The following is a 17,697-nucleotide window of genomic DNA, read 5'->3' on the forward strand; positions in this document are numbered from 1 at the left end:
TGACAGTCATGAGATAAAATCAGAGGGCAGCTGGTTGTATTTCTGGAGGCAGTTTGATTATTGCCATTGCTGTAGTTCATATAATCCCATGAGGCACAAGAAACTTGGAGTTTATTGTTGAAGTTTGTCAGACAAATGTTAAGGTTGTCAAATAGCTTCGTTTTTCCCCTTCCTTTTCCAGTACTTCAGGTTATTTCTGCAGGTTACAGGGACAATGGCAAGTCTTCAACTGCACAACCAGCTTTGTTAGCTGAAATTCAGTTGAACCTTTGTTTCAGCCTCTCGCCCAAGAAGTGCTACCTAAATTGTGCTAACTTCTGTGAGCACTAAGATTGGCTTTGTGTAAAGGAGAGTTTCCTTTTGGAGTTTTAGCTACAGCCTTAAACCAATAGTTAAATCCTAGTGAACAGCAATAGCTGATTCCTGTATCATTAAATACTATCTAAAAGTGTGTCAGATGGTGAGGGGAAGCCAAATAGATTCAGGGTTGGAAAATCATGTTGCAGCTTGCAGATCATCTAGAAATTCCCCTGTGTTAATCCGTGATAAAGTCACTGTTAAACCTTTCACACATGCACATCAAACAGTTTGAGGTATGGAGTCTAGTGGAAATACTGAATTCTTGAATCAGATGAAAACCCACTTTGGTTTATAAGCAAATGGACATCTGGTTTTGGGCAGCTCTACACAGAGCTATAGTATAGGTGGGAACTGCACCTCCAAGGGAGTTATGGGGGCTAAAATCTTGCATATTGGAGAGAATAATAACCACCTGGTTCTATTTAAAGTTATTTGTATGTACATATAAATAAAATGTGGTTGCCCCTTGGCTGCAGTGTTGCAAACCAAATAATGTATTTTTAAATTCAAGCTTCCTTTCCAGTGTTCTGATGACCTGATTGGCTCTGCATGTGAGGAAGCTCCTTTTATAATTGGCATTTACTTCAGCTCTGCTTTACCCCTGGGGATTTCCCTTTCACTCTTGGAGTTTTTTAGTGGTGAGATGGTTTACCAACCGACACCTTATCAATGACAGCGAACTTCCTCTGATGTTGCAAAACAGTGCCTTCATACAAAGCCTTGCAGGTTGCTCTCATAAGAGCTTTTCTTTTCCCTATTTTACTCCCTCAGCCTAGCTTTGCTACGCTAAGGAAGCTCTTGTGAAGATGCAGGGCTCACAGCTATCGTTATTCCATATTAAAACGTGGTGTTGAACAAGGCATGCTGCTGTAAATCCATCACAGAATGAACTGCCCTGGAAAACAAAGCTTGATACAGAAGAGAAACTACCAGTTGTCCAGCAAGCAAGCTTTTAACTGCTGGGAAACAAAAGGCCCCGCAGCAGATGGGATTGGTGTTTGTTTGCTGTTAACGTTAAAACAAGGTCTGTGTTGCTCAAGCATAACTGTGCCCAAAGCCTTCCAATTAGGGCAAATCCATTTAGGCTTTCACTTCAGCATTTTAAGTGCCTAAATAAGAGTGGTCTTATCTTCAGAGCTGTAAAAATAGGGGATCAGCTCATGATCCTAAGGGTCCTGATGAAGCTTTTGTGAACTGAGACCCTAAATTTTTGCCTCTTTGATTTGGTATTTGATCAGAATAGGCACCAAGTTTCAAATGTTGATTGAGGTATTTTATTACATGTAGCATTATATGAATATCAAGATTTGTGCTTCCAGCAGAGGTTTTCATTATCTGTTTGGCATATATAGCCACTGTTCATATGTGAACAGTGTATTTCTGGAGGCTGATGGGGACTACTGCATAGTTTCAGTTTAAGCATTAATCTCTCCTAAGGAAGTCCAAGTCATGCAAGCTTGCAGAAAACTTCTGCTCTGATTCTGAGGGGATGGTGAACATCTCTTCTCCCTTTCTTAAGATATTTATTGTGTGTCTAAACAGGGAGGGAGGCAGGAATCCTGGAGATCCATCTGCTCTATGGCAAATTGTTTGCTGTAAAGTCCCTTTTTACTTCCTTGCACTAACAGCACAAACTGGATGCTCTACAAGAAGGGTTTCTTTGATCCGTGATCCTCAGCATTTGGCATAGGAACCAGTACATCCTTTCTCATTCTGTGTGTTAAAGAAATGGCCACAAACAAGGAACACCTCATAGTAGGTGGCGGGTGAAGAGAGTCCAGTGTTTGCTTTCCCTTCCTTACCAGCAATGAGATCTCTTCCACTTAGCAGTCAAATAAGCTGCTTATAAATGATTTGTTTGTCAGCAAGTTGGTCCTTTATCGGATCTGGAGGAGAGTTGGCACAGCACACAGGTACCAGTTTGCTCTCTGGGAAAGCTGCTTAGGCAAAGCTCTCAGAAAAGCTACTTACTCCATAGGGTGATACCACTTTGTCTCAGTCCCACCTTAAAGGGGTTATGCAGAGCTGGAAGTGATGGTTTGATATCATCTTGGTGGGCAGTACTGCAAGGGTCCTCGCCCTTTGCTAAAAACAGCAATGTGTGATAACCCTTCAAAGGCTGTAGCCTGTCAACCAGCCAGAACAGTGCAGTTGCTCAAACAGTATCCCAAAAGTGTGATTTGGGATTGGTGATCCCAAGAGTCAAGGTCTGCTTCCAGCTCTAAGCCTGAAAGAGTTTTCAAGATGCTGTGGTTTTTTACCTGAAAGGTTGGGCTCTTGTGCAGTTGGCATAACTAATCATATAATCACAGGATGGTTTGAGCTGGGAGGGACCTTAAAGCTCATCCACTTCAAATCCCCTGCCATGGGCAGGGACCCCTTCCACTGGAGCAGCTTGCTCCAAGCCCCTGTGTCCAACCTGGCCTTGAACACTGCCAGGGATGGGGCAGCCACAGCTTCTCTGGGCACCCTGTGCCAGCACCTCAGCACCCTCACAGGGAAGAGCTTCTGCCTAAGAGCTCATCTCAGTCTCCCCTCTGGCAGGTTAAAGCCATTCCCTGTCCCTACAGGCTCTTACAGTGCTTTAGATGCCTTGGAAATTATAATTGTCATAAAGGTAAGAAGCAAACAGAAGGTAATAATCTCAAAGGAGCCTCACAGCAAATCCAGGTCCTTGATGGGCAAGTGGGACAGAGAGAGCCTGGGGATCAGTGGAAGGGCTGGGATGGGTTGCAGTGGGAAGCTGGTGCTGATCAGACTTGCAGCAAGCAAGCAGAGGTAGAGTTGATCCAGCAGTGATCATGTGGACATTTTGTCAGAAAGAGAAGGCAGAAGGTTTGTGTGATTAACTTTGCTATTTTTATTTCAGTAATGATATGATCAAGTGGGGGAGTTTGTTCATCACATGCACTGTATTAAACTGATCAAAAAGAAGTCTTTACACTGGGGCAAGACCCCAGTTTGGGCAGCATTTATGTAGGGGAGGAGAGAAGCAAACCTGGTTCAGTGAAACCCAAGCAGCTGCAGGTGAGCATCTGCAGTTACCAAGTTTCCATGGTGCTGGGGTTTCCCCAGCACAGCACCCATTGCTGAAGGGAGGTGGCCCAGCTCTCCTCACCCCTGAGCCACATGCTTTACCACTTCACTACAGCAGATAAGGAGATCAGAATGGGGATGGGCAGAGAAACTTGACTGATAAAGTTGTGGGGGGGTTAAACTTGTGTTTGAGCTGAGCGCCCTCAATGTGACTTGCATGAAGCAAGCACTTGGCTCTGTTTCATCCACAGACCCTGGGGTGCTGAGATTGTTTCCATGTGTGGGTTGTGCATACAGCCAGGCTGCTTTTTGTGGGAATGTACCTTCTTAATTTGACCCTGCACCTTCCATGCAACTCCTGCATGACTTGGGCATGAGTGTTTTGGTGGAATAAAATAGCAGAGAATATGTGTTGACAGCAGCCTGACTTGCTGACTGCTTCTCCCAGTGCAGTCATGCAAAGTCATCTTTGCTCTTGGCTTTGAACCAGGTTACAGTTAGGCTAAATCCTTCTTTTTCTACAGATTGAATCATAGGTGAACTTAGGTAACAAAGCATGTGAGACTGTGCAGGAAGCAGCTGGGATTTGTAGTTATTAGATAAAAAAGCTTCTGGAAATACTTAGTGTTAAAGGAGGAGGCTACAGCCACCAGGAAACGTGAGGGCTGGCACACTTCAGATACCAAAGTGGTGGTGCAGACCACTTGGGAATGCTCTGCTGATGGTAGCATCGAAGTTTAGGATCTGGAAAACAAACTCATGGTAGCTTTTAAGGAGACCTTAAAACAGGGACTGGGAGCTGAGTGCTTTGCCAGTCTCACAACAGAACTGCTTTTCTGCATGTGCTGGAAATGGAAGCACACATAGTAAAGTGCTGGTGTGCTTAAATCAAATGGAAGTTAATGTTCTTCAAGTAGGCAAAGAAGACGGGAACAAGCCTTGTTCATTTGTTGTTAGACCTTCCAGAAACAGGAAAATACTTCTTAGTTAATATTGCTCTCAGTTATAAATGGGACTTTGTATCCTGGTATTTTCCTATAGAACCATCTGGGAACTGTTTGCCAAAGCAATTTTCAGGTTTTGCCATGATTGTTTTCCTCCTTTCAAATCCTATAGAATTCCAACCTCTGTAACAGACCAGGGGAGGAACGTTGTTCTTCTATTTCCAAGATCAAGATTAAATGTAATGCACTTGCAAGGAACAAAGAATTGCTGTCACTTCCAAATGAAATATGGCTCTGTTGCTCTTGGCACCTGTAGTGCTTATAGGGAAAAAATCTGCTCTTGGGCTTTTGCTTATAAATGTTATGGTGATGAATGACCCAGAAAACAGTCTTGTTTTGTCTCAAGAGCTCCCTCTTGTCTGTAGGTTTTGTCATGAGAGAGTGGTTTAAAAGTTAGGTTTGACTTTGTGTGTACAGTAAGGTCCTTCCAGTCCTGTTGTTTCATAGCTGCATGTTGGTAGCATTCCTTTTTGTGACTTTCTGGGAGTTTGTTTAGATAAAACTGGGACCAAGTATATTTTCTCTTCAGGTTTTATTGAAGGGCGATTCTCCCATCCCTGTTTCTGGTATCATAGAATAGTTAGGGTTGGAAAGGACCTAAAGAGTTCCAACCCCCTGCCATGGCCAGGGATGCCTCACCCTAGACCATGTTGTCCAAGGCTCTGTCCAGCCTGGCCTTGAACACTGCCAGGGATGGAGCATTCACTGCTTCTCTGGGCAACCCATTCCAGTGCCTCAGCACCCTCACAGGGAAGAACTTCTTCCTTACATCTAACCTGACCTTCCCCTGTTTCAGTTTGAACCCATCACCCCTTGTCCTGTCCCTGCAGGCCCTAATGAAGAGTCCCTCTCCAGCATCCTTGTAGCCCCCTTCACACACTGGAAGCTGCTCTGAGGTCTCCATGCAGCTTCTCTCCTCCGGGCTCAACAGCCCCAGTGTTCTCAGCCTGTCTTTGTATGGGAGGTGCTCCAGCCCCTGAGCATCCTTGTGGCCCTTGGTGGTTTTGGCCTTGCATGGCAACTCTTTTAATGTGGATGGTTTTCAGTATACTTAATGACCTGTTCCTGTCTCTTCCTGATTTAATGGAACAAGGGTTTGTTTCCCAGCCATTTAAGGAAGCAATTACCATATTAGTGTCAAAGATGCAGCATGGTAAGCATTAAGAAATCAATATAATTGTTCTCTGAGAGATCAGTTGCTGTGCTAACAGTGAAGGAATGCCCTGAGATTGTCACTACAATTTCATGGACTCATCTTTCCTGGTTTTAATCAAGCCTTTGCAATGTGATAGCAAATGGGACTCTCATCATGCCATGTGCTGGACAAGCATAAGTTTCTCTGTGGAAGACACTGTTCTGTAAGGAAATATCTTCCTTCTGTGTGATGTTACATATGTGAAGTGTTTTGGAGAAGAACAAAACCAAAGTAAACCAATAAAAACCTGGTTTGACTTGAAACATTCAAGTGATCTCTCACATCCCAAAACTTTTACCCAGAGTTTTGCTTTGTGAATGTGCAGCTATTCTACACAATGCATCACCATTTCACTGACACAGGCTTGGAGTTTGCTGGGTCAGCATTATTGCTTTTAAGTGTTTAACATTTCTATCAGGGTGGGTAACCGAAAGAGCTTGTATTGAAGTTAACTAAAAGCAGAGCCTGTAGGTTTTGATTAACAATCCAACATGTAAAAACTCCTTTTTTAAGTGCAATCACATCATGCCTCCTAGCCTAAAATACTTTATACAGGTCTTTACACTCCATGTAGACACAGTTTGCTTGTAAATCATAAAGAGATTTTACTTGAAGCTCTTCTACAAGCCAGTTTCTTCTCACACACGCATGGACACCAGCGTAACCCCTCTGTTCTTTGTGATTGCACCCAGTGTACACCAGCAGAACTGGGGCAGTGACTGACAATGTGGATGTTGCATCAAAAGTACAGTTGGGGCAGGGACTTCCTGTCATGGGATCTGCAGAAGAAACCTATTCATGCAAATGAAGCAAGCAGGTTGCAATATAACAGGGGGTTTCTCCCTTTCAGATCTCTTAAGAAGCAGCCTAGGTGTATTGTGTGCAAGCTTAACTGCCTTGGCAGATGGTTACTACCTGAAGGGTGGCTTCTGAAATTAATGATGTCATCAAGGGAGACCTTAGATTCATTTTAGAACCTGTTAGAATCTGCTGCCTATCCTAGTAAAACCAGATAAAGAAGATGTGACTTGACTTTAAACCTGATGTGAAGAGGAGCAAACTGACCACTTGTCATCTTTTCCATACAGGAAGAGGAAAAAAGGAAGGCAAAGGAAGAAGAGGAAAAGAGAGAGTATGAAGAGTACCTGAAGCTGAAGGAGAGTTTTGTAGTTGAAGAGGAAGGGGTTGAAGAATCAATGACAGAAGAACAGGTACGTGTCTTCGGCTGTTCCTGCAGTTTCCTTTCTCTTTGTTAAGACTTGGGTTGTCCTTAGTGCATTCTGTCTCATGAAAAAGAACTTTAAAGCAGGAGTCAGCCAAATAGTTTTGCTTGTTAAAGCTAAATTGTGTAGATGGCACAGGTTAACCTGGAGTATTTCCTGGGGAATGCTGCAGTTCCTCATACCAGTCTCCTACAGCTTAAGAGTGCTGAGGCAAAATGCATATTGCTGAAACGAGGTCTCTCCTCCTGTCATCTAAGCACTGAAATAAAACTCTTTCTGGAATTCAGATAAACTTTTACTGTCATCAGCTCTGCCTTGCCCACATACAGTGGGCCAGATGAAAGTAAGGCTAAATTTGGAGGTTGGTAGTGCCCACATATCTGGAGGGAATTGCTTGGTTTTGGTTTTATTTTCTAGACCAACGGAGCTGTTGTGAAATCAAATGAAAAACCGACCTCTTGCCTTAAAGGCTGCTGTTAAGAGAATTCACAGGACATAACCTGTGTGTTTGTGGGTTATCCAGTGGAAAACTGGGCATTCAGTGCTGCAAATGATTGCTAGGGTTGACTATTTCAAACTCATGCATAGCATTTTCTCATGCTCCTGCTGTGGCTGCCTGCAGACGCACTGCTGGGGATGGTGGTTGAGACGTGGTACTTGACATAATATCACAGCAAACTTGAAGAAGTTTCGGTGCTGTGGGAGGCAGCGTTCTTCTCCTGCCTGCTGAAAACCTGTTAGTCTCGTTTTAATTGCTATCAAAGTGCTCTTGAGTTGAAGGTGCCAAATTTGGGCTGCCCAATGCATTTGCTTCTCTGGCAAAGTGACCCTGTTGAGTTGAATGGAGTTGCCTTCAGCGTGACTGAGGGTGCTTTGGGCTGAGGAGTTTGTAATGAGTCAGTGCTGCTTGACATCAGTCACAAGATCTCACTGTGGATCCCTTTCCATTAACGTAATTCCTCCACCATTCCAAGAGAAGTTGTATCTGGTGATGGGGAATTCCTTAAGATGCAGAGAACAGCAAAATGCATAATTCCTAATACAGGTTCCTTCAGAAATGCATACTTGCCTATTAGAAGATCAGATTATACCTAAATGTTAAATTGCTCCACTTTAGACCACCCTTTAGACCCAGAATGTGTTCCTAAAGCTGTCTGTCAAGGAGATATTAATCTCTCTCTGTGTGGGAGCAGAGGAGGGTGTTCCTCACTCAAAAGAGCTTGGCAGGCAGTTGATGCTGCCTGGATCTCAATGTAAGATTATCTTTGGTAGGGGTGAGGAGTTAGAATTTAATGGTAGGTGATTTAAAAGTCATCTTCAGAAACAATAACAGGGACATAGTTATTTGGAGACACCAGCCTTGCAGAAATGGCAAACCACCCTTCTGCCATGTGGTGGATGAAGTGTTTTAGCATCCTGTGACAAAGAGCTGACTGCCTTGTGTTGAGGCCAACATGCTGGAACTCATGCTGCAAATTAAGGCCCTGAGTCCAGAGCAAAGCACTTAATGAAGGCTGATTGATTTCCAGGGTTGCAGAGGAACTTGATCCCCTGTTAACTCAGATGCACATTGTTTGCATTTGCCTTTGAAAATTGAGCTGCCTGTATTGAAATGCTGGATTTCAGGTGCGTAGCTTTGAAAACGGCTTCAGCTCCCACATGTGTTGCACAGCTGCGTGCTACCCTTGACCATCTGTATGAGCTCTGTCTCCTCAATCGCTCTGCACTCTTACCTCTGAACAAAATGTCCTCAGCGTGTGCATAACTTAATACACAAACTCACCCAGATGTGCTTATTTCGGGGTATGTAGGATGTGAAGAAGAAAAGATTGAAGATTTCCTTTTAAAAGACACTGAAACACAAATTGCACTTGAGCCATGTTGTGCCTTAGAAAATACCTCTCCTAAATTCCTCGTTAAGATTAAATCTGGATGCATATTCTTTTCCAGTTCAAAATCTCCCTCGGTGTATGTTTAAAGCTTCGGAAGGATGCAGGCTAAACAAGGCTGTGATGCGTTTAATGTTCATGAGTTTAAACTAACACTTGTTTTCCTGCTGTATCCAGTCTCGCAGCTTCCTAATGGAATTTCTGGAATACGTTAAGGTAAGCTACGGCTGGTCTTTCTCCTCTTTCCATACTTGTTAGGTTGTATGAAATACCTTTGTCAAAGAGCTGAGCTTCAGAAAAAAGGCAAATCTTTACTTCCTCTTTGATTTACTTGAATGTTTAATAAGTAACAAAAGTGCTACCTTAGCTAAAGTCTGTGTTATTTACTTAACCATGCATGAGCATGTCCATCATTGTTAAAATGGTTTGTAATTATAGCTGTGTCTTGGCTTTTGTGGGCAGGGTTGCAGCTCTTAACCCTCTTTCATAAGGACAGGCGTTAGGAGCTCTGTCCCTGCTGGATCACCATCCCCATTTATGAAGAGCAGTGTTTGCTGTTGACTGGGATTTGGGACATTCAGGCTTTTTGTTTGTGAACATCAGCTACTGATTATAGAAAATCTCTACATCTCAGCTCAGCGTGAATGAGAATTGCTGTACCAGCGTGGGGCTGCCATGCAGGATGTGTTTGTGTTTGAAACACTGGCATTGTAAAGGTCAACACAACTCCTCCAGCAAATTCTTCTCTTGTTTTTAATCTGTGCAGTTTGCAATGTTGTTTTAATGTTCAGAAGGGATATTTAAGCAGATCACTTGTTTTAACAGGGTGTGTCAGTCTCCCTTTCAGCATGTTGTATGGTTGGTTATTTAAAAGCTGTGGTGTGCTCAGGAGATTTTCTACTTTTGACCTGTAAGGACAATGCTTCTTTGTCCACAGTTGATGTATCAAAGGTCAACTGCATTTTTCTACTCTAACAATGTTATGCAAATCTTTTGTCCTAATGAACCCCTTCCTTCATTTCCTGGAAACTGGAATCTTATCTGACAGTGCATGGTGTGTGTGTGTGTGTGAAAGGTTTCATTAGTAAGCAAATCACTTCTATACTTAGTGAAGTCCTAATCACAGAATCACAGACTGGGTTGGAAGGGACCTTAAAGCTCATCCAGTTCCAACCCCTGCCACGGGCAGGGACACCTTACACTAGAGCAGCTTGCTCCAAGCCCCATCCAACCTGGCCTTGAACACTGCCAGGAATGGGGCAGCCACAGCTTCTCTAATCATTCTTTTAATCCACAGTCTGGGCCAGTTTTGCATGTCCATTACCCCAGCAAAACCATGGACTTAAACATATCTGTGATTTGTCTCATGTGTATCTCTCCACAAGGAGTGAATTTGAGTGATGGCCGTGAAAGTCTGAGCAACTCATAGAATCACAGGCTGGTTTGGGTTGAAAGGCACCTTAAAGATCATCTAGTTCCAGCCCCCTACTCGATCTAGAGTCACTGCACATCTATGGCACAAGCATCTTTTGCTGTGCTGCTCTCTGCCTCCTGTGTCAGTGGCACTTTGGTGGTGTATCCCATTGCCATCATGCTGCAGTGAGAGGCTGCTGGGTTTGCCTCTGTCAGGAGCTTCCCGATTAACATGATCTCTGGTAGTAATGTGGGAATGTCTAAGGTAGTAGCACTCGGATTAGGACATACCATCATTGCTGCAGCTCATATGGAAACGGCCCCTGTTCAGTAAGTCCCCAGCTTAAGCCAGTCAGCTCTGATGAGAAGCACCACCAGAAGCAGATGAGACAGCTGAGAATAGATTGGAAAAGCTATGGGTAACATGTTTGAAGAGCCTAAATAAAACCATGGGGTAGCTGTGAACCATCAGATGGCACATTTCATTTTGCAGCCATGCAGGGATTTCAATATTCTGTTTTCCATGGAAGCCAGAGGGGTTTCTGTGAAAAGGATGGGAACTTTGAACTGGCCTTGTCTGTCAAGACCACCCTCCATCTCAGTTACTATGGGCTATGTGATACACTGGGATCCCAGTTCACCTCTTCCATCTAAGGCTTTCAAGATACTGCCAAGCTGCTGCTTAAGGAAAATGTGCTGTTCTTTTTTGATAAACAAGCTGCCCTAGAGCAACAGTAGGTAGAACAATAGGATATTTCAGTGTCCCTTGGGATCTTCCATGAAAATCGGAAGCTTTTCCAAGGGATAACGAAGGAGGCTCTTACTGTGCACGTTGCCTTGGTGGTTGTGGTGGTTGGAACAGATTAGTCACAAACTCTCAGTTCAGTGTTTGAGCACACATGTGTAGTTTTATATTAGTCACTTCTACTTGACGTCAGAGAAATTAAGCACAGGCTGAAAACCTCATTCAGAAGCACTTTGACATCTGATTTCCTCTGTGGAGATGAGTTGCAGAACTGGGGCATTGCTTTTTTCTGCAAGTTTTAATGCTGCTTTTTATCTATTTAATATTAAGTATGTTTAATCTATAGATTATGTATTGCCCCCTTCTATTCACAGAAACTGAGTTAGATCAAAAAGCAGTGCTAAGCTGCAAGTAGTCTGAAAATGTACGAATTAAAAACCAATGTACTTTAGCTCTTCTGTTGAATAACTCTATTGGTGTAAGTGGCTGGAGATAACTCACGCCATGCTTTGTTCCTATGGGTGTTGGAAGTAAAATGCAGCCTCTTTTCTCCAGCGCTGCTATGTGGAGTTGCTCTAAATGGGATTTTTCTTAAAGGTACCAAAAGGATTGACACCCCCTACTTCTGCTTGTCTGAAAGCAGAGCATCTCCCTTCCTATGGGGGTTTCACAGCAGCCCCACTGCCTGTTTAACCCATGTGCTGCAGAGACACCATGTTACGCTCAGGCTGTGACACCATCTCTGCTGCAGTTTTGTGTTTGCTTCTCACAGCAGCCATAAGCAGAATAAGCAGCTCTTGGTGGGAGCTCTGTGGTTTTACCTAGTGCTGTAGCTACACAACTCGCCTTCCAAACCAGCTCTGTGGGTTCTCTGAGTGCTTCAGAAGGCAGAGGTTGAAGAGTGGTTCAGCAGTTCCCTGCCTGTGGAGCACCAGCTCTGTTGGCCCAGGGAAATAGGAGCTTGCACTTTGTCCATCAAACTCTTCTCACCCAGCTTGATAGGGTATCACTGAATGCATCTGAGTTACAGCCAGTGAATTGAAACAGCAATCTGAAAGGGATAGTGAAGGGCTCAGAGGCTTTACCCCTTCCTGGTTTTCCTTTAGGAAAAATGATGTTTACAAGATAAGGACAGAAAGATCCCATTCATACTCAATCCTTAGAGCTCTTGCTCTGTTTCATCCCTTGCTGAGAACAGCAGAATCACACCCAAAGTTAAATGAATTCAGGAAATGTGGATGTGTGTATGTTGCTCTATGAAAGTTAAGCCCGTGTCTAGAACATGAAGCATGAAGTGTGTTGTTCAGTGGGACCTCACAATGTCATTACATTTCAGAGTGTGTGTGTGGGGGGGGGAATGCATCCTAATTCCACCCTACCCTCTGGGCTCTTATTCACAGCAGGATCTATCTTGGAAAGCTTCCACTGAACTTGGTCATTGAGGGTGAATATCTCGAAGTGAAGGTTTAAATCCTGTTTTTCTTGTTTCTGTGGCTTTGCACCACCCACCCCCCAGCCCCCCCCATCCTTTAAAAGAAGATGTGATGAACCTTGGCAGGTCCCAGCTCTGAGAACTGAATTCCATGGACTGGTTCCAACTCCATGCGTTCAGTCCATGGTATTCAGTTCTCTAGCTTGGCTGCATCAAACTTCACAACTACAAAGTCTGTGTGTGGCTTTTTCTTGGGGGGGTGGGTCTGATTTTATTGACTAAGAAGCTTTATCTGTTTCAGCTTCTATTTCTTCAGTGGCCTCCAAGATTAGAACCAAATGCATTTATGTTAGAAGTATTGGATCCGATAATGTAGATGCAGCTCTTGTGGCTGTATATGTGAGTTCTTAGGAATGTAGTCCAGAATGTTTCCAAAGTGTTATGTTTTCCAAGCTCCTTACAAACAGTGCATCCTTCTACTGCATCTAAACAGACGAGTGTTGAGAACTTCTGCAGATCAGAAAATAGGAACCAAGTAGCTCCGGGTGAGCGCACGAGCTGTGATTCTCTGGAGCTACAGAGAAGCCTAAAACCAGATGTGAGCAGTGGTGGCTGCATCCTGACCTGAGAGGCTGCCTTAAGAATCTCTGTCATCAACAAAATGAGTATTTGCAGTTCCTGCTTCTGCTTTTGCTCTCAGATCATCACACTGCCTGCAAAGGAGCACGTTAGCAGTACGCTTCCAACACTGACAACTTTAATAAGGTGTTCACTTGCTTAGGAAGATTACTATGGCATTAATACACATGACATTAGTAAAACAGACTAAAGCACTTAATACTGCCAGTCCTGCCTGGATTTTACGTATGCATTGATATACCGGTGATCATTTTCAAAGGTACTTTGAAACATCTCTCTAACAAAAAGGGATCTGGCTAATGCACACTGGAAATGAAAAGTAGAGTTGAGAAGCTCAGGTAGCAGAGCCATGGCTGTTTCTTGTCCTAGTGCTCATTATGTCCTCTTAATCATAGAATCACACTGGTTTGGGTTGGAAAGGATCTCAAGATCATCCAGTTCTAACCCCCTGCCATGAGCAGGGATGCATTCCACTATGTAAGGAAAGGTTCAGGATGAACACTAGCAAAAGTATTTGAGTCTTCACCAAAGTACATTGGAGCATTCAGTCTTTCCACAAAGCAGACTGATTTAAGTAACTTAAGTTAGTTTTTTCATCAGAGAAAAGTGCTTATTAGGCAAAGTTAGTAGAATGACTTGTTCTACTTTGTCTTAGATGTATCTTTTGCTTGAAAGGAGAGGAAGTATGCTAACCCTTTAATTCATCAGCTGCAGTTAACTCTTGTCTGTTCCCATAGAAAACAAAGGTCATCCAGCTGGAGGACTTGGCTTCACATTTGGGTTTAAGAACACAGGTAAGTACTAACTCTTGGGGTGCAAGTGAAACAATGGGTTTAAAAGGTTTAAAAAGAGAGGAGAGAAAGTGGGTTATTAAGGATAACACCTATCTCAGTGTCTTGGCATTGCTGAAGATGCTTGGATTTTGGTGAAGATCAGCAAAGGCTGTTCTTCCCCCCCCCCCCCCCCATCCTTTTTCTGTTCTCTAAACATCTTACAGTTTAACTTGGAAGTATACTTGTGTCTTGGTTCATTTAAATTAGAGCACATTTGGTGTATATCTCTCAAGGGACCAATGTTTTCTGTTGTTCTGATCTCAGGATGCCCCTTCACAGCCATGTGCGCTGCTGTAAGCCCAGGCTGCTGTGCCTCTGCCTCTCTTAAACCAGAACCTCATTTAAGCATCCAGTGAGTCAGTTAAGGGAATTTATGTGGTTGAAATCTAAACCATAATCTGCTTCTGCAGTCACATAAATACAAGAAGGGGAGAGAGGCAGAACTGTGGAAACCAAGGCTGAGATACTAGCTTAAGGTGTAATAGATCTGCATGCTTGGAGTAGCTATAGAGTTAACCTACAACAGATGCAGTGAGTTGTTGCTTTGGGTTGGTAAAAGAGATTTCCTCTTTGATGGAGGAGGGAAAAGTATAAAAAGCTCTGGAATATATTGAGTGTATTCAGATTTGCCTTCGCACAATACAGCCATTCCCTGGGAAGATTGCTGTAACCACCCCCAGTTCCTGGAATCAGCCAGGTAACCTGGCAATAATAGTCTCTTTTGGAGGTAGGGAAGTTATTTCAACACCCCAGAATGCAGGAGCTTACTTCATCCTTCTAAAACCAAAGGGCTCATTGCATCTGTCTGTGTGGAAATACTCGTGTATCCTTCAGTTATGATTTTAATGCTGAAGAATGAAATCTAAGCCTCCACCTGTAATTCATGTGAATGTGTGAAATGTTTTTTGGCCTCTCTCTTGATCTGTTTGTTATTCCTTTTTCTTTTCTGAACAGGATGCAATTAACAGAATCCAGGACCTGATGGCAGACGGCACTCTAACAGGTGACAGCCAAAACACAAAGGGGACTCTATGATAGCTGGTGAATAGGTGGTGCAGAGAACTCCTTTGCTGTGGTAGAGAGACTTCCAGTGTAGTGTCTGTTTAAAACTGTAAAGGATCCTAGCAGGACTTGAAGGGAGCCTACAAGAAACCTGGAGGAGGGGCTTTGGACAAGGGCCTGTAGGGCCAGGCCAAGGGGAATGGCTTGAACCTGCCAGAGGGGAGACTGAGATGAGCTCTTAGGCAGAAGCTCTTCCCTGTGAGGGTGCTGAGGCGCTGGCACAGGGTGCCCAGAGAAGCTGTGGCTGCCCCATCCCTGGCAGTGTTCAAGGCCAGGTTGGACACAGGGGCTTGGAGCAAGCTGCTCTAGTGGAAGGGGTCCCTGCCTGTGGCAGGGGTTGGAGCTGGAGGAGCTTTAAGGTCTCTTCCAACCCAAACCAGGCTGGGATTCTGTGATTTTTATTATCCCTGCTTAACTCCTGTTTAAAGCACAATGGGATGTGATTGCTCCTAGGATACATTATACAGAGGCAGAGGGTGAATGTTCCCAACAGCGCAGGAACCAGCAGAAGGCTTCTGTGTGTTGCCTGAGCCCTGCTGAAGGCCTGCAGGAGTTGCAGAGCCAGCTAAAAATGATCTCTTCTGAAACCTGTATTTGGAGAAATCCCTTGGATGTTTTGGGGGTGGTTTGCAAACCTGTTTCAAAGGTGCTGTGGCTAAAGCCAAGACTAGGGTAGGGCACGCTGTGGGAGAGCAAACATCCCAGGGCTCTCCAGGATGCTGTAGTAAGTGAAGTGCTTGCTCCTAGCCATGTGCCCACACAATCAAAGTTGGAATGTAAGCAGAGACTGAGCCTGTGGGCAGCTCCCTGTCTGCACAAGTCTGGCTTACTGCTGGGCAGTTCTTTTGTTTCCAAGGATGAAGTCAAGGAAGGTGCCAACACAAACATCTATTGTCCTGATACTGTGGTTTGTGGCTGGGAATGAACTGTCTTAGTGAGTGCATGTGGATACCCATTCAAATGACCTAAAAGTGCTCTGAATCAAAGCATAAAGGGTGTGTACTGTCCTGTCTGTGTCTGGGGCCTCAAAGACCCACAGCGAGGCTTTTTGCCTTGTGTGTGATCCTGTAATGCATTAGGAACAGAGAGATCTGTTCTCATTCTTGATGGTGCAACTGAAATATGGGAATTAAGCTTCATTTCCTTTCAGAGAGCAGGTTGGAATGGCTGAACTGGGCCCCACAGGGGCTCTGAAGCACCTCCTGCTCTCTGCCTTTCTCCGCCAGCCCCCTGAGGACCCAGAACATCAGCACCAAAACTACGTACCTGAAGTAACTGCTGTGGTACTCCCAAATAGCTGTATACAATGAAAAGAGCGTGTTACTTTGAGCACACTCTTACCAGGGCACTTGCCTATTGTCATAGCCCTGCTCAAAGACCCAGCAGTAGAGAGGAGATAAAAGCCTGGCTGCTGGCACGTTGTTCTGCCTGCCCTAGATATGGTATGCAGCCTCAGCAGTTTGAATGTCCCTTCCAAAAGAAGCGACTGATGTCAGTGGGGAAGTGAGAGGAGCCGAAGTGCTAACTTCAAGGTCCTTTCTTTTCCCCCTGTAGGTGTGATTGATGACAGAGGAAAGTTCATCTACATCACTCCAGAGGAGATGGCTGCCGTGGCTCAGTACATCAAACAGCGAGGACGAGTCTCCATCGCAGAGCTGGCCCAAGCAAGCAATTCCCTCATCAACCTCCAGCCCGACAGCAGAGCCACTGCTTCAACCATGGCATGAAATCTGGTTTGAGAAAGATACAGCAAGTGTTTACCCTTGTATTGAGTTAGCCATGTAATTAAAACCAAGCAGGAGCCCCACTAGTCCAGTCATGGTGCTTTTTAAGTGTCAGCTGCAGGAGTTGATGGAAAGTTTTGCTTTCCATTCTGCTAGAGATGCTATAAAATAGGACAGTCATTTATACAACAGAGGTAGCCAAGAACTAGGGCTAAAACACTCTGTACCTCAGGAATATCAGTAAATTACACACAGTTATCTTGGCAGTCTCATGTGCCTATACCCGAACTTCTTACTGTTTCCACATTCTGATGTCTGCATCAGTTATATTTGATTCTGATGGCATTCAGAATCCTCCACACTTGCTCTGCACTTAGAGCTGCATAACTTTGTGGCAGTGACACATACAACCCAGAGTAATAGGTGTGTAGGGGGGAGGCTTGATTTTTGTCTTCTGTGTCAACGCTGGAAGGGTAGAGTAAAAAGAAGATACTGTGAGTGTCTTTGTTCTTACTGAAATACGTACTGAAGCTCTAGAAGGAGCACTTGCTCCCAGAGGTTTGCTGTATAAATACATTTTTGCTCGGTTTATGTAGTATGAAAGGTTTGCTCACAGCCAAGCTGCATTATTTCTCTGTAGCCAAGAGACAGAAACACCTCCAGGGAAAAGCTTAACTCGCCTCATTGCTTGTCCAGGCCACTTCTGATACCAACCAGCCCCTGATGATTCATCCTTTGAAGTAAGTGGGTCTGAGGGCCTCAGCCACCCCCTCCCCATGGAGTTTGTGTTCTGGATGTTTGGGTGCTTCTAAATAGAACTCAGGCCCTCTGAGTCATGTAATGAACAAGTTAATGATGATTAATGTATTAATTGTAGAGGTCAATATAACTCCTGCACAAGAATATGAATTTTTAATAGTCTAATTGATGCCCTGTTAATTCCCCTTCCTGAAGTCAACAGAATCTACATGGTTATACAGTAATTGGGGAGGGCACAAGGGGCTGCTTTTGTCTTTGCCAGATATAGGGAGGAGACTGAAAGCTGCATCATCATTGCAACGAGATAGCAATAGAACAATGGAAAGAAGAGCATTTCCTTTGTAATGTCTGCACTGCTGCTGCATGGGGTGCTCTGCAGGAGT

At 44.2% G+C, this 17,697-nt stretch overlaps 1 protein-coding gene across 2 annotated transcripts in view; it reads left to right on the plus strand.

The window, feature by feature from the left end:
- DDRGK1 (DDRGK domain containing 1) overlaps positions 1-16,638 on the plus strand; it is a 40,365-nt gene extending 23,727 nt beyond the window's left edge. Inside the window, exons 5-9 of one of the 2 annotated variants that reach the window (XM_062640154.1) lie at positions 6,684-6,806; positions 8,885-8,923; positions 13,674-13,730; positions 14,724-14,810; positions 16,386-16,492. In XM_062640154.1, the coding sequence (XP_062496138.1) occupies positions 6,684-6,806; positions 8,885-8,923; positions 13,674-13,730; positions 14,724-14,804 (300 nt within the window). In that variant the 3' untranslated portion in view covers positions 14,805-14,810; positions 16,386-16,492. Of the gene's footprint in view, positions 1-6,683; positions 6,807-8,884; positions 8,924-13,673; positions 13,731-14,723; positions 14,811-16,385 lie in introns of both variants that reach the window. The other variant, XM_062640153.1, reaches the window with a different exon arrangement.
- Positions 16,639-17,697: the final 1,059 nt, after the last annotated feature.

The sequence above is a fragment of the Pezoporus occidentalis genome, unplaced genomic scaffold, assembly GCF_034315485.1.
Source record: "Pezoporus occidentalis ecotype Australia unplaced genomic scaffold, CSIRO_AGI_Poc_V1 ctg63, whole genome shotgun sequence".
NCBI classification, from domain to species: Eukaryota; Metazoa; Chordata; class Aves; order Psittaciformes; family Psittacidae; genus Pezoporus; species Pezoporus occidentalis.